We start from the raw sequence: 24,435 nt of genomic DNA, 5'->3' as shown, positions 1-24,435 counted from the left end.
TCCAGTACCAGTTCTGGGAATTTAGTCCCATCCCAGTGGTTTTTGACATTCAATTTCAAATGTTCGTTAATGTTAATGCTGTAAGAGAGTGTTGTATTTGCAGCTACATCAGAATTCAGTGCACGTTCGAGTGGAAATCGTGAGCCTGGGTCTTCAGCCCCCTTTTTTTCGTAAGAAAACAGGGAGAATTGTCATTAATATCCCTGCATTTCAATCTCGACTCGGTGCAGCTGCAAATTATTTTATATCACTACCTCCAAAGGCAATAGACACGGAACTCTTTGTCCACACATATCCTCTCTGTCTATCCTCTCACTGACGACCAGCTCTCCAAATCCACTCTGAAATACTGCTTACCAGCCTCCGAGGTTATCCGTAATTTACGACGGTAAATCTCAGATAGTCCCAACCCCAGATCTTTGGCTAGATTTCCTATCACAGAGCCCTGTTTCAGTTCCTCCGGGATGATGTAGCGAGTCTGTCCATCTATTGTAACCAACAAGAGAAAGACATGGTGCCACCCATAGCAGCACCTGCCACACACCCAGTCTATTCCACAACACATCAAAACCTTTATATTATTCCATCCAACATTCGGCCTCTCGCAGGAGTGGAAATAATCAATCAGTAATCCAACGTGTCTCATATTTTACAGTGATGGGGAAGTTTTTTGTCAATGCGCATCCTTCTCTGGGAGGGTTACAGTTCTGAGTCTGGGGGGAGGGAGTAGATATCTTTGTACAGTTCTGCACGCTATTGATGCACAGCATCGAATATGAGTTAAACATCAGGATTTAGCTGTCATTTATAGCTACAGTGAAAATATCAGCACGTTGGAAACCGATGAAGCACCATAGCAATTCAACATGAGAAAAAACACAGTTCTCCATTTCATGTTAATACTAGTAGTACTGCTACTATACAATTTACATTACTCACTATTAGTAGCCGATAATGATCTATTATCATTATCAGCTGGTGAAGGATCTAAATGTTCTTATTAAATTGTTATAAATTAATTACAGATGGAATACTAGTATGTGCACAGCTGTACTGTAAATCAGGTATTATAGGTTGTAAAGTGGTCGTTCTAAACCTCTAGGTATCAGACTCTGTATCCCCACGGTCTCAATGCTTCCTGATGTCTGTGTGGGAGACAAAGGCTCTCCGTTGCCGTCCTGTGGTAACAGAAAGCAAGCGCAGCCTGAGCACGTCATCAGAGCAACCCACGTGGCTCCGAATAAAAATACATCCCACAAGCCGTCTTAAAAATATCTGCATGAGGTCTGTAGAGCAAATGAAAAGAGAGGGGGAGCGGAGATCGCTCTCCTACACACACACACACACACACACACACACACACACACACACACACACACACACACACACACACACACACACACACACACACACACACACACACACACACACACACACACACACACACCACTGGGCTATTTCCATGACATTAACTAATTACCTGAGAGCTGAATAGACCGCCCTAATATTTTAGATTTGGACATATTCTATCGACACTTTTTTGGGGGTCGACCACGAATCGGGTCTCGGAGATTAAAGGGTTGCGCGATTTCGTCATCCCTCAAGGTCTGCCTAGCAACACTGGCATCTGACGGAATTATTTATATCCGCAATGAAAAAAAAGCAAAAACGCTATATTATTATACAAATCACAAGCCGTAGCTTACATCATATCACAATAGTGCAACGAATGTATCTAAATATGAAAACAATATATCAGCTTTGCTATTAGATAATCCGAGTTTGACAGAACGACGGAGGTAGGTAGGGAGAGCGAGAGAGGGAGGGGGAACGCGCTTCCACTGAGCTCTGAAGCGCGTTTCAGCACCGCACGGGTGGACAGCCCCACACAAGCGGCCAGCTCGCGCTGCTGCTGAAATGTGGGCGACCGCGTGGTGGCTGCTGTACAGACACAGTCTGAGTCCTTCCCAAACAAAGACTTTCGAAAACACAACCACAACATACGTGCTAACCTCCTCTTCTCTCTCGATTCAAACAGAAAAACGTTCTGCCTTAATAATCAATCCAAATGTTTTCCAATAACATCATTTTGATCGAGCAAATCATTTTGTTTTATAAACCAATTGCTTTAAATGCACTGCCAAATCAGGTTCCGACAGCAGTTATTGTAGGCTACCTACGCCACAACATACCTACGTCTAAAAACATTTAGTAACGTAGGATAGATATCGTGTTTGAACATCCATCATACTCTGGTCGTTGTCAGATTCGTTCTGACGTGCCTTCACGGAGTCACTATAGAGATTTATTCATCTATATGTCCTTATAGACTGTCTATACATTGCAACGCTTTCAAACGTATCTGCCAACACATAGAATCTGGTATACACACAACATCCACCCATATAATGAAAGGCTCAAGCCTTATATTCAGTCCCTTTTCTTTGTTTGGAACTGTGAATTTCATGTCAATGTATAGTTTATTATGTGCAAATGATATACAGTACATCTTCCCAGCTATTGGTGGAATAAAACTCAGTGCTGGGTGCCACTGTATATGCGGATCATAAAGGTGCTTCGTTGTCTTACTTTGTCCGTTTCTATAAGGTCATTTCAGTCAGTAAGGTCATGGAGGTGTGCACTGTATGTGAGTTGTGATGGTGGAGTCCTTCTAACTTAAAGTATTTCTTACCTTATTTGGAGAGCCGGGTGAGTAACATAAGACATGTCCGCAACAGCAGCAAAGGAGAGACATGGAAGAGAAGAACAGAGAGACACAAGAGACGTGGGTTAGCACACAGTGTGTCTTGGGACAGACACATCCCTGATACTTACCGTTCACCTTACAACGGCAATGTAGCCTTGATTGACTCCAGAGTGGGTGATAGTGATGATATGCATTGTGATACCTGTGACATTTGGCCAAATTATGATGTTCCCAGAGCCGATCTGCTATGTGCACTGTTTGTGTGCGTCAAAGAAAGGTGGGCTAATATCAAAACAATACAAATAATTTGTGTCTGCTATATGTGAGGTGTGCTTCTTGAGAGAGGGAGAGAGAGAGACAGAGAGAAAACAGATCCCCACAAGAATCTGAAGTCAAATGTCTACTGATGATCTGGTGCTTCTGTCCCCAACCAAGGAGGGCCTACAGCAGCACCTAGATCTTCTGCACAGATTCTGTCAGACCTGGGCCCTGACAATAAATCTCAGTAAGACAAAAATAATGGTGTTCCAAATAAGGTCCAGATGCCAGGACCACAAATACAAATTCCATCTAGACACCGTTGCCCTAGAGCACACAAAAAAACTATACATACCTCGGCCTAAACATCAGCGCCACAGGTAACTTCCACAAAGCTGTGAATGAGCTGAGAGACAAGGCAAGAAGGGCCTTCTATGCCATCGAAAGGAACATAAAATTCCACATACCAATTAGGATCTGGTAAAAAATACTTGAATCAGTTATAGAACCCATTGCCCTTTATGGTTGTGAGGTCTGGGGTCCGATCACCAACCAAGAATTCACAAAATGGGACAAACATCAAATTGAGACTGCATAAATATCCTCCGTGTACAAAGTAAAACACCAAATAATCAATTCAGAGCAGAAATAGGCCGATATTCGCTAATGATCAAAATCCAGAAAAGGGCTGTTAACCACCTAAAAGGAAGCGATTCCCAAAGCTTCCATAACAAAGCCATCACCTACAGAGAGATGAACCTGGGGAAGAGTCCCCTAAGCAAGCTGGTCCTGGGGCTCTGTTCACAAACACAAACGGACCCCAGAGCCCCAGGACAGCAACACAATTAGACAATTAGTTTAATGAGAAAACAAAAAGATAATTACTTGACACATGGGAAATAATTATTTTTTAAAAACCTGAGCAAACTAGAATGCTATTTGGCCCTAAACAGAGAGTACACAGTGGCAGAATACCTGACCACTGTGACTGACCCAAAATTAAGGAGAACTTTGACTATGTCCAGACTCAGTGAGCATAGCCTTGATATTGAGAAAGGTCGCCGTAGGCAGACCCGGCTCTCAAGAGAAGACAGGCTACAAAATTAGGTGGAAACTGAGCTGCACTTCCTAACCTCCTGCAAAATGTATGACCATAGAGACAGATTACCCAGACCCACAAAGAATTTGAAAACAAATCCAATTTTGATAAACTCCCGTATCTATTAGGTGATATACAACAGTGTGCAATCACAGCAGCAAGATTTGTGACCTGTTGTCACAAGAAAAGGGCAACTAGTGAAGAACAAACACCATTGTTAAATACAACCCATATTTTCCCTTTTGTACTTGAACCATTTGCACATCGTTACAACACTGTATATAGACATCATATATTTGAAATGTCTTTATTCTTTTGGAACTTCTGTGAGTTTAATGTTTACTGTTAATTGTTATTGTTTATTTCACTTTAGTTTAAAAAAAAATCTAGTTCACTTGCTTTGGCAATGTAAACATATGTTTCCCATGTCAATAAATGTGATTGAGAAGGTGGTTACGGAGGAGAAGACTTAATAAAAGAGAAATACAACACCCTTATCGACCCAGCCTCTCTAAAACAGGAGTGTGAGCAGTGGAGTCGATCATCATCTGCATGTCCCAGCCAGGATGCTGATAGCACCATTTAAAGAGGACTGAGTGTGTGTCCAATATGGCTCCCTATTCCCTATGTAGTGCACTACTTTGACCAGAGTTCTATGGGAACCGTGTCCAAAGTAGTGCACTATATTGGGAATAGGCTGCCATTTCAGAGTCCCTGGGGGAGTGTTCTGTCCCAGAGCTGCAGGATAACATCACTACGCTGCAGTACAGGATGTTGCCATGCTGCAGAGGAACACAGGAACAGCAGGTGCACTCGAGGAGATGCCCAGGGATTATGTATTCGTTATTAATGACATGCTTTCACGCTGTGCGTCTGATAGAGGAACAGAGCTTGTGGTACTGTGCGTTAGACATGGATAACCACTATGATACACACACAATAATGCACATGTACCAGTCAATAGAAAATCAATGTATAGCCTGTGATCAAAGGAAACAACCTCTACAGAGGCCTGAGGGTTTAGTTTAGACAGCGTTTTCACACTCCCAGTCAGAGCAGCAGGGAGGTGAAACCGTGAAAGGTATTCAGGGCAGGGCAGCGTCCATCTTACGGAAACAGAGAGGTAGAGCCTTCAACATACCCCCACTCCACCCTGTCATACACCCTCTCTCCCACCAATCCAGCTCTGAGCCCAAGGACACTGCACCTCTGTGTCCTAAACAGGGGTGCATCTGCCCTCTAAAGCCCAGAGCTGCCTGTATCCTATCAGACAGCAGACATTGCATCTGCTGATGCTCCCCTGTGTACCGCACCACAATGGTACAGTCCTGACAGTGAGTCAGCTTGTTGCTATGGCAACACATCCCACCTCTCTTCCTGAGAGTGGGAAAAAAAGAAGAATGTAGAAAACAGAATGGAGGGGAGAGAAAGGAAGGGTGATAGGGTGTCTAAAAGGTTCCTCATACACTGTACAGTCCTCTTTTCTAATCATTCATCACTTACCAAGGCACCAATACAATTAGTAGCGTATCTAAGTTAAGAATGTACAGGCTTGTGGACAGCAGCAATAACCTACTGACCAGTTACATAAAGAGACCATAGGGAGAAAGAGCTCCTCTGATAAACACAACACAGGTGTGACTTTGGACGCCCAAATGCATCCATGGTTTTATGCACACAGTACAAAATGTTTTGGAACGAGCAGAGATCTCGCTCTCCCTCTTCCTCTCTCTCTCTCCTCCAGCTCTCTCACACTCACTGAATCAGAACGGTGCAGCTGGAGAGGGGGAGGGGAGAGAAGCAGAGAAACAACGAGATCAGGAAGAAAAAGGAGAGGACCAACAAATCCAGAAAGCCTTACAGAGGAAACAGCTCACCAACAGACAAACATACATGATCATCGCTGTCACCACTACTTTTATCCACGGATATCATCACTGGTAATGATCATGACAATAATGACATTGAGACTATTAACAATAACCATCATTGTGATTGTGATCATATTAATAATCATATTGACTACATACAGTAGCGATTTAGTGCATACTAACTCACAGCAAAATGGCTGCAGTGAGTCTATCCAGCCTGACAGATCAGAACATCGTCACACAACGCTACCCACATGCCATGACCTCAGGACCATCACCTAGTGTGTGTGTGCATCGCGGAGTGTGTATCGTGTGAATGTCTGTGACTCAGACGGCGTGGAACAGTATGTGACGTACAAGACAATTCTGGCTGAGCCTTACTGTTACACTGGCCTGTATAATCTCTGGTACAAGACAATTCTGTCTGAGCCTTACTGTTACACTGGCCTGTATAATCTCTGGTACAAGACAATTCTGTCTGAGCCTTACTGTTACACTGGCCTGTATAATCTCTGGTACAAGACAATTCTGTCTGAGCCTTACTGTTACACTAGCCTGTATAATCTCTGGTACAAGACAATTCTGTCTGAGCCTTACTGTTACACTGGCCTGTATAATCTCTGGTACAAGACAATTCTGTCTGAGCCTTACTGTTACACTGGCCTGTATAATCTCTGGTACAAGACAATTCTGGCTGAGCCTTACTGTTACACTGGCCTGTATAATCTCTGGTACAAGACAATTCTGTCTGAGCCTTACTGTTACACTGGCCTGTATAATCTCTGGTACAAGACAATTCTGTCTGAGCCTTACTGTTACACTGGCCTGTATAATCTCTGGTACAAGACAATTCTGGCTGAGCCTTACTGTTACACTGGCCTGTATAATCTCTGGTACAAGACAATTCTGTCTGAGCCTTACTGTTACACTGGCCTGTATAATCTCTGGTACAAGACAATTCTGTCTGAGCCTTACTGTTACACTGGCCTGTATAATCTCTGGTACAAGACAATTCTGGCTGAGCCTTACTGTTACACTGGCCTGTATAATCTCTGGTACAAGACAATTCTGTCTGAGCTTTACTGTTACACTGGCCTGTATAATCTCTGGTACAAGACAATTCTGTCTGAGCCTTACACTGGCCTGTATAATCTCTGGTACAAGATAATGATGTCTGAGCCTTACTGTTACACTGGCCTGTATAATCTCTGGTACAAGACAATTCTGGCTGAGCCTTACTGTTACACTGGCCTGTATAATCTCTGGTACAAGACAATTCTGGCTGAGCCTTACTGTTACACTGGCCTGTATAATCTCTGGTGGGATCCTTTCCAGAGGAGCAGCGAGTCCAGACTCACTGGGCATCACTACTGGAACAGTAACACAAATAACACACAAACAAGCAGTGTGTAAAAACCAATAGAAACACACCACACACACAACTCCATCTGGGGCATACAAGAGCACCTGGACCTAAGAGTAATATAACAGGTGAATGTAGTCCTTAATATACACTGAGTGTACAAAACATTAAGAACACCTTCGTAATATTGAGTTGCACCCCCTTTTGCCCTCAGAATAGACTCAATTCATCGGGGCATGGACTCTACAAGGTGTCGAAAGAGTTCCACAGGGATGCTGGCCCATGTTGACTCCAATGCTTCCCACAGTTGTGTCAAGTTGGCTAGATGTCCTTTGGGTGGTGGACCAAATTAATTACTTAAAAATCATACAATGTGATTTTCTGGATTTTTGTTTTAGATTCCGTCTCTCACAGTTGAAGTGTACCTATGATAAAAATTACAGACCTCTACATGCTTTGTAAGTAGGAAAACCTGCAAAATCGGCAGTGTATCAAATACTTGTTCTCCCCACTCTATGTATGTATGTATGATGTGCCCAGTTCCCTGCACATTGCTCAAAGGGCCAGGTCAGGCCAGGCCAGGTGAATTCTCATAATGCCAATGACTGGTTTGAGCACCTGAGACTCAGTGTTCAGAGGACATCTGCCTCATCATCAGAGCCAAAACTCCCTCTCTTCTCTTCAGGCCTCTTCGGGCCTCTTCAGGCCTGCACACTGAAAGTACGTACGCAACATGGCTCCCTTTTCATTCTAATTATTGTCCATTGAATGTAGAGAGGCAAAGGAACCTTTGGCTGTAGACTATTGAGACAGCCTGGGACTGTAAGACTGTAGGACTGTGCCCCTTGGCCTGTAGGATTGAAGGACTGTAGGACTGTCGGGCTGTAGGACACTGCAGGGAAACAGTACACTCTTACTACCAGGCCAGAGAAAACAGAACATCAGATCACCACAGATGAGAGCCTGAGGGTTTACTGTCATAACTGAAATAGGCTGAGGGTAAAGATGATAAGATTCAGGGGTACATGGCAGTAGAAGCAGAGTTGCCTCCCTCCATCCTCAAAACCATGAAATGAGATGACAGCATACTGTTGGAGTGATTCCACAAGGAAGGATGATTAAAGAAAACGTACACACCCTGTTCCCACTTCTCTTTACTTACATCAGATCACACACAGTCACTACACAGACTTATGGATACAGCTGACAAACTGTGAGTGCGGTCTCAACTCTCCTTAGCAGAATATTTGAGTGTGTGCAGGTGTGTGAGAGAGAGGATAAAGTCACTCACAAATCATCCAGACATCCCTGATATCTAATCAAGGATCTTAATGGGGCAGGGGGAGCAGAAGAATCAGATATGTGAGAATCAGAATTTCTAACCCCACTTTCCAGAAGGCTAGATAAGAAGCGCACGCACGCACGCACGCACACACGCACACACGCACACACACACACACACACACACACACACACACACACACACACACACACACACACACACACACACACACACACACACACACACACACACACACACACACACACACACACACACACACACACACACACACACACACACACACACACACACACACACACACACACCTACCTTAATGCATCCTGATCACCATACACAGCAACCATAAACACTGCTCAAAGTCCAACGTTAATCTTCAGACAGAGCAACACACTGTAGAGATACAGCTGCTCACCAGATGACTGGGCCAGTGAGGAAGGAAGTACAGAATAAACAACAGCTGTGGGAAGCAGTTTCTTCCCATATCAATGTGGACAGTCACAAGGTCTAGAAACTACAGGGCCTCGGCTCAGGGTGGGATCCAAAATGGCTGCCAAGGCAGGGGACTGCTAAATTCTGCTCCAGAGGTCTACAGCCTTGACATATGTTTAGCAAACCACTGTTCTACAGTTCAAAGGTCATCCAAGTGGGTGTCTGAACCAGAAGCGAGAAGTCAAATCCAAGAGTCACCCACACACCATCCACATCTATACACTGGACTGGAACATTCAGGGCTAGACCGAGGGGTGTATAGGTCGGTGGGGTCTGACCCCCACAGAGACGCACTGAGTTCAAGGGTTTACGGTCCATAGTAAAAGCCTTCCTCGCTGACAAGCCTGAGAACCAAGGTTTAGTGGTTAAAAAGCGGTTTAAACGGGCAAAACGGACACAGATGTAGGGTGATAATGATGATAGACTGTTTCCAGAGGGACAGAGGTTTCCTCCATAAAACCTCAAGCATTTTTGTGTCATGTCAGATGTTTATGAGAGGCATGTGCTACTCTTCTACACAGAAACATTCAACACAAACACATACAGCATGCCTGTGCAGTATGTACACAAACAGTTGGCCTGTTGTCTATGCCAGGGCCACACCTCCATCTACAGACACCGACTGAAGCTACACCACCTCTAGCATTAGATACTATGTCCCCCCATACAATAAAGCCAGCATCATGACCACCTAACTAAGAATTTAACAGCATTGACACACAATAGGATCACCACGTGGTGAAAAAGAGTGTGACCATCACCTATTTTATGAGGTAAACTATCAGTTGACGGGACACACTCTTTTCACGCCACTTCGATACAAAGTGATTTTTGTGGCAGGTTAGGAGAGCATTTTCGCTAACCCTAACCCCTCTCCTAATCTTAACCTCAGTCTCCTAACCTGCTATGTTAATTCTCCTAACCTGCTACGAAAAAGTCCCTTCGGTATGGAAGTGCCGTGAAAAGAGTGTTTCCAATCGGTTGGCCTGGTTACTTGCTGTGTGTGGCAGTGGCCTGGTGTGTGGGATTAGTATTATGGGCTGCATGTGAGAGCCATATGGAGGGCATTTCCTCCCTGTGTGTGTATTACCCAGTAAACATGGAGACCTGCGGGCCATGGAGCTCTAATGACCCCTTTATGATGTCTGTGGTGAGGGAGGAGAAAGAGGGATCGAGGAGCTCAGTGATACAAACAACATGTCACTATACTAGCATCATATAGAGGAATCTAGCACAGTTTACTCATCTGTCTCTGTCTCTCTCTCTCCTTTCAGCACAGTAGTTTACTCATCTGTCTCTGTCTCTCTCGTTTCAACACAGTAGTCTACTCAACTTTCTCTCTCTGTATCTCTATCACTCTCTCTCTCCTTTCAGCACAAAAACAGATTGCTCTCATCTTTTAAGCTGGATGTCATATACTGTCATTTTCTTTCTCCCTCCCTCTATCTTTCCCTGCATCTATCTTTCCCTGCATCTATCTTTCCCTGTTTCTATATTCCCTGTATCGAGCCCTGCCTCATTTATATCCACACTCAATTATTTATAGTTGTTTATCCATCCCTTTCTACCTTAGAGGTTATGAGGAGCCTATTTCTCTACAAACACTGCAGCTTGTGGTGCAAAATGGCTGCCGTGCATCACTAACACAGTGCTGCTGCGCATGAACGGTGGATGAGGCCAGCTACAACACATCTCCTCCCCTCCCCCACACCATCCCTCTCTCTGGCTCCATGCTACTGCCTCTCCCCATCCTCAATCCTTCTCGCCAACACATTTCCCACCTCTTTCAGTCCGAATTTCTCTCTACCACTCCTCAATCTCCTCTCCTCTCTCTCTCATCTCTCCATCTCTCGCTCTCTGTATGTACACGGTTCAAAGTCAGGAATATACAGTAACAGCAGCGTGTGAGAGACAGGAATTTAGGTCGGTGTTAAAAATAGTGCAGTGTGTGTGTGAGAGAGAAAAAAAATCTGCAGGCCCTAGTCCAGACCAGACCAGTCTCGTCCAGCCCAGACCAGCCCAGTCCAGTCCAGTCTCGTCCAGCCCAGTCCCGTCTAGTCCAGCCCAGTCCAGCCCAGTCTCGTCTAGTCAAGCCCAGCCCAGTCCAGCCCAGTCTCGTCCAGCCCAGTCCAGTCTCGTCTAGTCCAGCCCAGCCCAGCCCAGTCCAGCCCAATCTCGTCTAGTCCAGCTCAGCCCAGTCCAGCCCAGTCTCGTCTAGTCCAGCCCAGCCCGGTCCAGCCCAGTCTCGTCTAGTCCAGCCCAGTCTCGTCTAGTCCAGCCCAGCCCAGTCCAGCCCAGTCTCGTCTAGTCCAGCCCAGCCCGGTCCAGCCCAGTCTCGTCTAGTCCAGCCCAGTCTCGTCTAGTCCAGCCCAGCCCAGTCCAGCCGAGTCTCGTCTAGTCCAGCCCAGTCTCGTCTAGTCCAGCCCAGCCCAGTCCAGCCCAGTCTCGTCTAGTCCAGCCCAGCTCAGCCCAGCTCTTCCTTTGTGTTTCTCTATAGCCTCCAGCAGCACTGCTCTCTTTGTCCCTGAATGTATTCCAGAAGATTATTTCATACAGGTTCGCTGCTGTTTCACAGGGCAGTCTTTGGCAACACTATAACCTATATTAATTACATAGGCATTATTCCAGAATGACTATATAGGAATGTGATTGCCTGATGACAGGTACATAGCATGTACCACTGCTAAAGCCAAGACAAAAAGGTGAGTGTCAAATTGGTAAGTACTTGGTATGTACGGCCTAATTACTCGTTCTAGCTTGTTAGAAGGTAATTATATAGGTTACAGTCGATAATGCATGCTTACCTGACTGCCTGAATCGTCAATGATCAGTTTGTCTCTCTGCGCGTGGGGGAGTGTCTGTGTTCCGTCCAGACTAATGATGCTCTGACTGTAAGGTCTGACGTATTTCATATCACTCTTTCTGGAGTCAGTCGTTCCACACACATCGTAATTATACACCTGTCTCAGAGTTCCTGTGCCTCCCACGTCTGCGTAAAGGGGCGGGTAATACGGAATAACTGGGAGATTCCCATTGGATTTGTAAAACATTTGCTCGCGTTTCCATCTGTAGCATTTCACTGACAGTATGACTATGATGGATACGATAAAGAGAAAGGAGACTACAGCCAAAGCCAATATTAAGTAAAAAGTCAGGTTGTCATTGTACTCCTTGTCGTGCGTAAAGTCAGTGAACTCCGAGAGCACTTCAGGGAAGCTGTCCGCCACCGCCACGTTAACATTGACTGTAGCTGAACGAGAGGGCTGCCCGTTGTCCTCCACTACAACAGTGAGCCTTTGTTTCACAGCATCTTTATCATTGACTTGACGAATAGTTCTTATTTCTCCATTCTGTAAGCCCACTTCAAACAGCGCCCTGTCTGTCGCTTTCTGCAGTTTATACGAGAGCCAGGCATTCTGTCCAGAGTCCACATCAACAGCCACCACTTTAGTGACAAGATAGCCGACATCTGCTGAACGAGGCACCATTTCAGCCACCAGAGAGCTGCTAGTCTGGACTGGGTACAGAACCTGAGGCGCGTTGTCGTTTTGGTCCTGAATCATTATTTTCACAGTCACATTGCTACTGAGAGGAGGGGAGCCTCCATCCTGCGCTTTTACGCGAATTTGGAACTCTTTTATTTGCTCATAGTCGAAAGAACGCACAGCAAGAATCGCCCCACTCTCTGCATTTACTGAAATGTACGCAGACGCCGAAACTCCATTCACTTGATTATCACCAAGCAAATATGAAATACGCGCGTTGTTGCCAAAGTCTTTGTCGCTGGCCTTGACTGAAAATATTGACATTCCAGGTAAGTTATTCTCAATAACGTAAGCTGTGTATGATTGTCGTGTAAACAGGGGGGCGTTGTCATTCACATCTGATATTTTCAGTGTTACTGTCTTATTAGTGGAAAAAGATGCCGACCCTTCATCTGTGGCTGTTATTGTTATGTCATATTCAGACACCGTTTCACGGTCCAAAGCCTGGTCTGACACTAAACTGTAGAAATTAGAAGAGGATGACTTTATGCGGAAAGGTAAATCTGGACTAATAGAACACTTAACCTGACCGTTTTTACCGGAGTCTGAGTCTTTGATATTGAGCATGGCTATGACCGTCTCCGGGGCAGAGTCCTCGGGAATAGGGCTGGAGAATGAAATAATGCTAATCACGGGTGCATTGTCGTTCACGTCAGTCATTTCAATAAGCACTTTACTAGTATCTGTTAACCCCCCGTTGTCTGTCGCCTCTACATCTAGTTCATAATGCCTAACTTTTTCGAAATCTAACAGGCCACTTATGGTAATCTCACCAGTATGGGCGTCTATATTGAATAGAACTGAAGCACTATCTGTATTTTGAGAAAAGGAATACATCACCTCTCCATTTGTTTCCTGGTCTGCATCAGTGGCGCTCACTGTCAAGACAATCGTTCCCTTTGACGCATTTTCTGGCACGACCACCCTATACAGTGACTGGCCAAATACAGGGGCATTGTCGTTTGCATCTAATACAATAACATTGATTTTGACGGAGCCAGATTTCTGGGGGCTGCCGCCATCATAAGCAGTTAAGACTAGTTTATGCTCGTCCTGTTTTTCCCTATCAAGTGCGCTCTGCAGAACCATTTCGACGTATTTCGTTCCATCAGAGCGAGATAGGGTTTTCAATTGAAAATGATCCGTAGGATTTAGTTTGTATGTTTGGAGAGTATTTAGAGCCACATCGGGATCTTTTGCACCGTCGAGTGAAAACCGAGCCCCAGGAGCCGCAGATTCACTTATTTGGAAATTCATTTCCTTTTTAGCAAATGCAGGAGCATTGTCGTTAATATCTAATATTTCCACATCAATTCGATGGAGCTCCATCGGATTTTCAACGATGATCTGAAAATGCAGAGAGCAGGGAGAGACTTGGGCGCACAGCTCCTCTCTGTCTATCCTTTCTTTCACCACCAGCGTCCCTTTATCAACATTCAGACCGATGCACTCACTGCTGTCCTCAGTAAAGATCCGCGCTCGACCAGATTTCAACTTTTTTACATCCAAACCCAGATCCTGTACGATATTCCCCACGAGTGAGCCCTTCGCCATCTCCTCGGGGATGGAATAACGGACCTGGGCGCGCGCTACCCTTGCACCACAAAGACAGACAAACAGCATGACCCATGTCTTCCATGTCCATATCCGCGAGCTGGTCCTCCCTGCGCCATGACAAGAAAGATCGTCCATCTTCAGACTACTCAGCCTGAGAGACAAAACAATACAAAAACGAATGGCTCCACAATAATGAATATTGCGTCACCAACACGTCCCAACGATTGTGTGGGCTCTTTTAGGAGACTAGTTCTGATGATATGGAAGTACAGTCCGCTGCGCAGCTTGTGACGCAAAGAAGAGAGGGAGGGAGGGTCTACTGTCTGAGACGTATATATCCTGACACTAACCAACAGCGGCCTTTAGAGCCCTGAATAGATATTGCACAAATATCTGCACAAATATTAGGTTGCCATAAGTTGTCCGATGTTTGAGATTGTATTTATGAGGCAGAAATGAAATGATCAAATGTGAAATGTCCAAAACCCTGCAAACGTCAAAAACCTAATACCATGCGTTCTGTTTGATACTGTCTTGTTTTAATAGGCTAAGAAAAATCTGATGAAATGGTAACAGCACATGAAATGTATAACCTTGCTTTGAAATCGAACGAGATTTATAACCCAAACTACAGCTCTTGAAAACGAAAACCTATATGCTGCTGATGTAGCCATTATTCTCACCTGGTTTTCCCCATCGTCATTGATCAGCGTGTCCCTCTGCGCGTGGGGGAGTGTCTGTGTTCCGTCCAGACTAATGATGCTCTGACTGTAAGGTCTGACGTATTTCATATCACTCTTTCTGGAGTCAGTCGTTCCACACACATCGTAATTATACACCTGTCTCAGAGTTCCTGTGCCTCCCACGTCTGCGTAAAGGGGCGGGTAATACGGAATAACTGGGAGATTCCCATTGGATTTGTAAAACATTTGCTCGTGTCTCCATCTGTAGCATTTCACTGACAGTATGGCTATGATGGATACGATAAAGAGAAAGGAGACTACAGCCAATGCCAAGACTAAGTAAAAAGTCAGGTTGTCATTGTACTCCACGTCGTGCGTAAAGTCAGTGAACTCCGAGAGCACTTCAGGGAAGCTGTCCGCCACAGCCACGTTAACATTGACTGTAGCTGAACGAGAGGGCTGCCCGTTGTCCTCCACTACAACAGTGAGCCTTTGTTTCACAACATCTTTATCAGTGACTTGGCGTATAGTTCTTATTTCTCCATTCTGTAAACCCACTTCAAACAGCGCCCTGTCTGTCGCTTTCTGCAGTTTATACGAGAGCCAGGCATTCTGTCCAGAGTCCACATCAACAGCCACCACTTTAGTGACAAGATAGCCCACATCTGCTGAACGAGGCACCATTTCAGCCACCAGAGGGCTGCTAGTCTGGACTGGGTACAGAACCTGAGGCGCGTTGTCGTTCTGGTCCTGGATCATTATTTTCACAGTCACATTGCTACTGAGTGGAGGAGAGCCTCCATCCTGCGCTTTTACGCGGAACTGGAAAGCCTTGATCTGCTCGTAGTCAAAAGAGCGCACTGAATGGACGACTCCACTATCAGCACTAACGGATACATATGAGGAGACGGGCACTCCGTTAACCGAGGAGTCCTCGAGTATGTAAGAAACACGGGCATTCTGGTTCCAGTCAGCGTCTCTGGCTTTCACTGTGAATATAGAGAGGCCCGGTGTGTTGTTTTCTAAAATGTAGGCCTCATATGAGCTCCTCTCAAAGACAGGCGCGTTGTCATTCACATCTGATATCTGTAAGGTGAGAGTGACGCTGCTGGAGAGAGAGGGCACTCCCTCATCAGAGCACATCACAATTATGTTATATTCAAATGCTCCCTCTCGATCCAAGTCACTGTCTGTTACTAGACTATAGAAGCCAGTGGATGTAGATTTAATGGTAAAGGGAATATTTTGAGTTAAAACACAATTCACCACTCCGTTATTATCAGAGTCTGGGTCGTGGACACTCATTACAGCTATGACTGTCTGAGAAGGGGAATTTTCTGGTATTGATTTAGAAGTGGACATCATATCAATCAAAGGGCTGTTGTCGTTGACGTCCACAATGCCGACAACTAATTTACTGGAATCAGAAAGACCTCCTGTATCTTTTACTTCTAAGTCAATCTGATAATGTTTATCGCTTTCATAGTCGACCTTGCCTATCAAACGCACTTCGCCATTACTCTCGTCTATTTCGAATAGGTCCAAAATACCAATTGTGCTGCTTGATATAGAATATGTGACTAAACCATTTGATCCATGATCTATATCAGTGGCACTAACTGTAGTTAATAAAGTACCCTTCTGTGAGTTCTCTACAACACTCGCCGTATATAGTGCCTGCGTAAAAACCGGAGCATTGTCGTTTGCATCCAACACATTGACATGAATCTGCACTGTTCCAGACATCTGAGGGTCTCCTCCATCGAGGGCAGTTAACACTAAAGACATCTGCTCCTGTTTCTCTCGATCTAAAGGCTTCTGTAAAACCATCTCTACCTTTTTGCTACCATCAGTTTGACCATGTAATTTTAGACTGAAATTATCAGTTGGATTAAGGGAGTAGCTTTGGAGTCCATTTGATCCTATATCAGAATCAAAAGCTCTCTCCAGCACAAATTTAGCTCCAGTCACAGCTGACTCACTTATTTCGAATTTCATTGAATCTTTTTGGAAAACAGGTGCATTATCATTGATATCGATAATTTCAATTGTGACGCGATAAAATTCTATTGGATTCTCCAGAATAATTTGAAAATGCAGTGCGCAAGGCGTTGACTGTCTGCATAGCGCTTCACGGTCTATTCTCTCTTTGATAAGGAGAACTCCCCTGTCTTTATCCAACTCGATGTATTCTGCGCTATTTCCAACGTGTATTCGAGCTTTACTTGATTTCAATCGTTTGATATCTAAACCCAAATCCTGCGATATGTTACCAACTAAAGAGCCTTTCGCCATTTCCTCGGGAATGGAGTAACTGACCTGCCCGTGCACTGAACTGAGAGAGAGGACCGAGATAAACAACAGTACTTGCCGTGTCATTGTTCTGCCCGACATTTTCCCCTGCGCCATGACACAACAAACACCATAGAATCCGTTCAGTAATTTGCTAAATTCCGTCAAATTTATATACAGAAAATTTAAAAAATGTTCTGTCAATAATCCGTACCCACGGAACAAAGGAGTCTCGGTGCTTACTGTTCTCTGTAACCCGGAATGTGCGCTCTGCGTGCGGCTCTTTCTCTCTCTAATATATCGACATGATGGGGGAGGTACTGCTGCAAATCTGCTCTAAAACTGCAACACACTGACCAACAGCGTCCCTCTGAGTTTGATCTACTGAACAACAGATACTTAAAAAATAAACACATTCCAACATATTTGGGAAGGTTTAAGTCTCCAAAGGAAAAATATTAGCTCTACCATGCCATACCCAACATAAGATATATCAACACATATAGGAAAATTGTAAACGTAGATGCCACAGGATGTTGACAAGTAATCTCAAACAAGACACACGTTGCCTTAATATAGCCTACATCACGACAGAACACACATTTCTAAAATGTGATGTATGGAAGTGTGCTTTCCATGCAAATATGCAAATACTGATATAGACTTATGAATTTATGCAAAAAGTCATCATGATCTTGACAACGATGATTCACCCTTCATTCCGTTACATGTCCTCTGTGAAAAAGCCGCTGACCATGTCAGCGGTGCTGAATTGACCGAATTGGAAAAAGGTGTCGAATTTCTGAACATGGAAAGTTTCCAAATTTAAAGACTCGATGTTACACAGTTAAATGCACTACCCATACAAATATATTTTTAGGAGAAAATTAATGATTCAAATATAACAAACCTCTAATGTCGAGTCTGATTCATCCAGGATGTTATTTTCGCTCTGCATCCGCTGCATCGTCCCTGTAGAACTGGGGTCCATTATCAGTACGTTCTGACTACAGGGTCTGACGAACTTACAGTCACTCTTTCTGGAGTCAATCGTCCTGCACACCTCGTAATTGTACACGTGCTGTAGAGTTCCTGTCCCCAAAGTGTCTGCGTAACGCGGTGGATAATACGGAATAACCGGGAGATTGGAATGATAGAGGACGCGAGACTGTCTCCATCTGTATATTTTCACTGATATAATAACCACTAAACATGTGATGAACAGAAATGAGACTACAGCCAAAGCCAAGACTAAGTAAAAAGTCAGGTTGTCATTGTACTCCTTGTCGTGCGTAAAGTCAGTGAACTCCGAGAGGACTTCAGGGAAGCTGTCCGCCACCGCCACGTTAACATTGACTGTAGCTGAACGAGAGGGCTGCCCGTTGTCCTCCACTACAACAGTGAGCCTTTGTTTCACAGCATCTTTATCATTGACTTGACGTATAGTTCTTATTTCTCCATTCTGTAAGCCCACTTCAAACAGCGCCCTGTCTGTCGCTTTCTGCAGTTTATACGAGAGCCAGGCATTCTGTCCAGAGTCCACATCAACAGCCACCACTTTAGTGACAAGATAGCCCACATCTGCTGAACGAGGCACCATTTCAGACACCAGAGAGCTGCTAGTCTGGACTGGGTACAGAACCTGAGGCGCGTTGTCATTCTGGTCCTGGATCATTATTTTCACAGTCACATTGCTACTGAGTGGAGGAGAGCCTCCATCCTGCGCTTTTACGCTGAACTGGAAATCCTTGATCTGCTCGTAGTCAAAAGAGCGCACTGAATGGACGACTCCACTATCAGCACTAACGGACACATATGATGAGACGGGCACTCCGTTAACCGAGGAGTCCTCCAGTATGTAAGAAACACGGGCATTCTGGTTCCAGTCAGCGTCTCTGGCTTTCACTGTGAATATAGAGAGGCCCGGTGTGTTGTTTTCTATAATGTAGGCCTCATATGAGCTCCTCTCAAAGACAGGCGCGTTGTCATTCACATCTGATATCTGTAAGGTGAGAGTGACGCTGCTGGAGAGCGAGGGCACTCCCTCATCAGAGCACGTCACACTGATGTTATATTCAGAGGCTCTCTCTCGGTCCAAGCCACTATCAGTTACTAGACTATAGAATCCATTAGATGTAGATTTAATGGTGAAAGGGATGTTCTCATTTATGCCACAGTTAACTTTACCATTACTCTCAGAATCAGGGTCGTTTACGCTCATCATAGCTATTACTGTGTTAGGACGGGAATCCTCTTGTATTATACCGGATTTGGAAATAAAATTGATTAGAGGACTATTGTCATTTACGTCACTAACATCAATGATTATTTTACTTGAGTCCGAGAGACCACCATTATCTATGGCTTCTATATCAATCTGATAACTTCTGGCTTTTTCATAATCAACTTGGCCATCTAATATCAAATTACCATCTTCATTTATGTGGAATAACGTTGAAAGACGGTTCATGCTATTTGCAATCACGTAAGACACTTCTCCATTCGTGCCTTTATCTGCATCAGACGCACTAACTGTCGTGACAAACGTTCCTTTTTGTGAATTCTCACTTATTGTTGCCTTATACACTGGTTTGGTAAAAACGGGCGCATTGTCGTTTGCATCCAGCACTGTGACGTGTATCTGCATTGTCCCTGACAGCAGAGGCTCACCTCCATCCAAAGCAGTTAACAACAGAGACATATGCTCCTGTTTCTCTCGGTCTAGAGGTTTCTGTAAAACCATCTCAACCTTTTTACTCCCGTCTGCCTGACTATGCAATTTCAGAACAAAATGATCAGCGTGTTTCAGAGAGTAGCTTTGGAGGCCATTTAAATCAATGTCTTGATCCACTGCTTTCTCTAACATAAATTTTGATCCAGTCACAGCTGACTCGCTGATTTCCAATCGTCGCTCAGTCTTTTGAAAAGTGGGAGCGTTGTCGTTTATATCTGTAATTTCTACAGTTACCGGGTATAATTCCATCGGGTTTTCTAAAGTAATTTGGAAATGCAGTGCACAAGGCGTCGTCTGTTCACAAAGCGCTTCACGGTCTATTCTCTCTTTGATGAGGAGAACTCCCCTTTCTTTATTCAGCTCGATGTACTCTGCGCTGTCTCCAGTATAAATACGAGCTTTACCTGATTTCAGTCTTTTGATATCTAAACCTAAATCCTGCGCTATGTTACCGACTAAAGAGCCTTTCGCCATTTCCTCGGGAATGGAGTAACTGACCTGCCCGTGCACTGAACTGAGAGAGAGAACCGAGATAAACAACAGTACTTGCCGTGTCATTGTTCTGTCAGACATTTTCTCTGGGATATAAAACACCTCACGTTATAATCCGTTAAGAAATCTGTAATATTCCATTTGTTTCAGTGCAAGAAATGTAAAGAAGATGTGCCCAAAATACAGAACAAAAGAATCTCAGCTCGGTGTCTCTGTGCTTAGTGTTCTCTGTAACCCGGACTGTGCGCTCTGTATGCGGCTCTTTCTCTCTCTAATATATCGAGATGATGGGGGAGGTACTGCTGCAAATCTGCTCTAAAACTGCAACACACTGACCAACAGCGGCCCTCTGAGTTCATACGTGTAAACTACACACAGAATATTGAAAACGCTTGTGCTCTCCAACCATGCGTAAAACCTAAGCATATCCAAACCCTAATATCTTGCAGTAAAACACACTATACGCAAGGTATGATGACAATGATCATTTCCTTTATAAATGAGCTGTAAAGCACAACACATCAACTGATGGTTATTTGGCTTAAAGTATATAGCTGATGGTTACAATTGGGCCATTACGCATGGTGTGAAATCACAAATCAGTCAGAAGTAAAGGCCACAGGAAACACCTTTCAGAAATTCAAGAGTGAAGCCAACCTTTCAGTGTTGGACAAAAGAAAACATAGGCAACACTTGCAAAATAACGATAGTTAATGTTAAAATAAGAATAAGGTAGTATCAGTATAAGGTCATGACACCAAAAACGGTGACGTCATAATTATTCTGAGGTTATGAGAGACGATTTTTCATGCTCACCTGACTGTCTGAATCGTCATTGATCAGCGTGTCCCTCTGCGCGTGGGGGAGTGTCTGTGTTCCGTCCAGACTAATGATGCTCTGACTGTAAGGTCTGACGTATTTCATATCACTCTTTCTGGAGTCAGTCGTTCCACATACATCGTAATTATACACCTGTCTCAGAGTTCCTGTGCCTCCCACGTCTGCGTAAAGGTGCGGGTAATACGGAATAACTGGGAGATTCCCATTGGATTTGTAAAACATTTGCTCGCGTCTCCATCTGTAGCATTTCACTGACAGTATGGCTATGATGGATACGATGAAGAGAAATGAGACTACAGCCAAAGCCAATATTAAGTAAAACGTCAGGTTGTCATTGTAGTCCTTGTCGTGCGTAAAGTCAGTGAACTCTGAGAGCACTTCAGGGAAGCTGTCCGCAACCGCCACGTTAACATTGACTGTAGCTGAACGAGAGGGCTGCCCGTTGTCCTCCACTACAACAGTGAGCCTTTGTTTCACAGCATCTTTATCAGTTACTTGGCGTATAGTTCTTATTTCTCCATTCTGTAAGCCCACTTCAAACAGCGCCCTGTCTGTCGCTTTCTGCAGTTTATACGAGAGCCAGGCATTCTGTCCAGAGTCCACATCAACAGCCACCACTTTAGTGACAAGATAGCCCACATCTGCTGAACGAGGCACCATTTCAGCCACCAGAGAGTTACTAGTCTGGACTGGGTACAGAACCTGAGGCGCGTTGTCATTCTGGTCCTGGATCATTATTTTCACAGTCACATTGCTACTGAGAGGAGGAGAGCCTCCATCCTGCGCTTTTACGCGGAACTGGAAATCCTTGATCTGCTCGTAGTCAAAAGAGCGCACTGAATGAACGACTCCACTATCAGCACTAACGGACACATATGATGAGACGGGCACTCCGTTAACCGAGGAGTCCTCCAGTATGTAAGAAACACGGGCATTCTGGTTCCAGTCAGCGTCTCTGGCCCTCACTGTGAATATAGAGAGGCCCGGTGTGTTGTTTTCTATAATGTAGGCCTCATATGAGCTCCTCTCAAAGACAGGCGCGTTGTCATTCACATCTGATATCTGTAAGGTGAGAGTGACGCTGCTGGAGAGCGAGGGCACTCCCTCATCAGAGCACGTCACACTGATGTTATACTCAGAGGCTCTCTCTCGGTCCAAGTCACTGTCTGTTACTAAAGTAAAGAAATTATTTTTCGTTGATTTGATTGTAAATGGAATATTGTCGTTTATCGAACACTGGACTTTACCATTTTCACCTGAGTCTGGGTCTTGTACATTAATCATAGTTACTACAGTACCGGGTATAGAATCTTCTGTTATGACGTTAGTCTTTGACATAATATTAATAGCTGGTTTGTTGTCATTTATATCAATGACGTCCAGAATTATTTTACACGAATCAGTCAGCCCTCCGTCATCACTGGCCTGAACATGTATCTGATAGTGACGGGCCTTTTCATAATCAACATTTTCTTTTACTTTCAAATGTCCGTCGAATTCATTTATTTCAAAAATGTCCCGCACATCAGCAATTGTGTTTGAAATTGAATATGTTATCTTAGAATGTGCGCCTTTATCAGCGTCAAAGGCCCTTACTGCAGCTACAACTGATCCTTTAGGGACATTCTCAGTAATGGTAGCCTTGTATATTGGCTGTGTAAAGACAGGGGCATTGTCGTTGGCGTCCAGCACAGTGATATGGATCTGTGCAGTCCCAGACATCTGAGAATCGCCCCCATCCGTAGCTGTTAATACAAGGGACATTTCCTCCTCTTTTTCTCGATCGAGAGGCTTCTGTAGAACCATTTCAACAATTTTCCCTCCATCTGGCTGATCTTTTAGTTTTAGGGAAAAATGGTCGGTTTGCGTAAGGGAATAGCTCTGTAGGCCGTTAACGCCAACATCCGAATCCATTGCCCTCTCTAATATGAATTTAGCCCCTGTCACAGCAGACTCACTGATTTTGAATTTCATTTCGTTTTTTTCGAAACTGGGCGCATTATCATTAATATCTGTTATTTCAACGGTAATACTATAAAATTCCATCGGGTTCTCCAGAATAATCTGAAAATGTAGTGCGCAAGGCGTCGTCTGTCCGCAGAGTGCTTCACGGTCTATTCTCTCTTTGATAAGGAGAACTCCCCTTTCTTTATTCAGCTCGATGTATTCTGCGCTGTCTCCAGTATAAATACGAGCTTTACCTGATTTCAGTCTTTTGATATCTAAACCTAAATCCTGCGCTATGTTACCAACTAAAGAGCCTTTCGCCATTTCCTCGGGAATGGAGTAACTGACCTGCCCATGCACTGAACTGAGAGAGAGGACCGAGATAAACAACAGTACTTGCCGTGTCATTGTTCTGTCAGACATTTTCCCTTCAACATGAAGCAACAAGCACCATATAATCCGTTATGAGAATAGTATATTTCCTTCAGATGTAAACAGAGAAAATAACAAAATGTTCTACCAATAATCCGTATCTCCAGAACAAAAGAATCTCAGTGCGGTGTCTCGGTGCTTAGTGTCCTCTGTAACCCGGACTGTGCGCTCTGCATGCGGCTCTTTCTCTCTCTAATATATCGAGATGATGGGGGAGGTACTGCTGCAAATCTGCTCTAAAACTGCAACACACTGACCAACAGCGTCCCTCTGAGTTAAATTCACTGAACTACAGAATACGAAAAATATTACAAGATATTTGGGCTGGTTAGAATCTGCATGGGATCCAATGCAGCACTATCATTCTATATCAACACATATAGGCCTAAGTATTAATGACCATGTAAACCAACACGACAGTAAGATGTGGATGAATTGAAACTATGCTAATATAGGAAACTACAAGAGGGTGCATTGGGTGCATTGAAATACAGCCTCTTCCGCTGTCCATGACCATGGTGCTGAAATGGTCACATATCAGGGGAATGAAGAGCATGTCTGACCGTAAAACTTGCAGGTACTTATTGGATTTCAAACAGTTTAAATCACACGACGTATATTAGGGAAAAGATAATGATTCAAATATAACAGACCTCTAGTGGGGAGTCTGGTTCATCCAGGATGTTCTGTTCACTCTGCATCCGCTGCATCGTCCCTGTAGAACTGGGGTCCATTATCACAACGTTCTGACTACAGGGTCTGACGAACTTACAGTCACTCTTTCTGGAGTCAGTCGTCCTGCACACCTCGTAATTGTACACGT

The 24,435-nt window shown here is 44.4% G+C and overlaps 1 protein-coding gene across 24 annotated transcripts in view; it reads right to left on the bottom strand.

The window, feature by feature from the left end:
- The window catches only part of LOC139581382 (protocadherin gamma-C5-like), a 230,400-nt gene that overhangs the window by 35,390 nt on the left and 170,575 nt on the right, over nt 1-24,435 (bottom strand). The window contains exon 1 of one of the 24 annotated variants that reach the window (XM_071411096.1): nt 21,210-24,241. The exons of 20 other annotated variants lie outside the window; for them this stretch is intronic. In XM_071411096.1, the coding sequence (XP_071267197.1) occupies nt 21,210-23,603 (2,394 nt within the window). In that variant the 5' untranslated portion in view covers nt 23,604-24,241. Of the gene's footprint in view, nt 1-11,894; nt 14,832-14,875; nt 17,997-18,077; nt 21,178-21,209; nt 24,242-24,435 lie in introns of those variants that run through there. 3 more of the 24 variants (XM_071411095.1, XM_071411087.1, XM_071411082.1) reach the window with 3 other exon arrangements.

This window comes from Salvelinus alpinus, chromosome 7, assembly GCF_045679555.1.
Source record: "Salvelinus alpinus chromosome 7, SLU_Salpinus.1, whole genome shotgun sequence".
Classification (NCBI taxonomy): Eukaryota; Metazoa; Chordata; class Actinopteri; order Salmoniformes; family Salmonidae; genus Salvelinus; species Salvelinus alpinus.
Note: the sequence above shows the minus strand (reverse complement) of the source record. Positions and strands in the feature narration are given on the sequence as shown.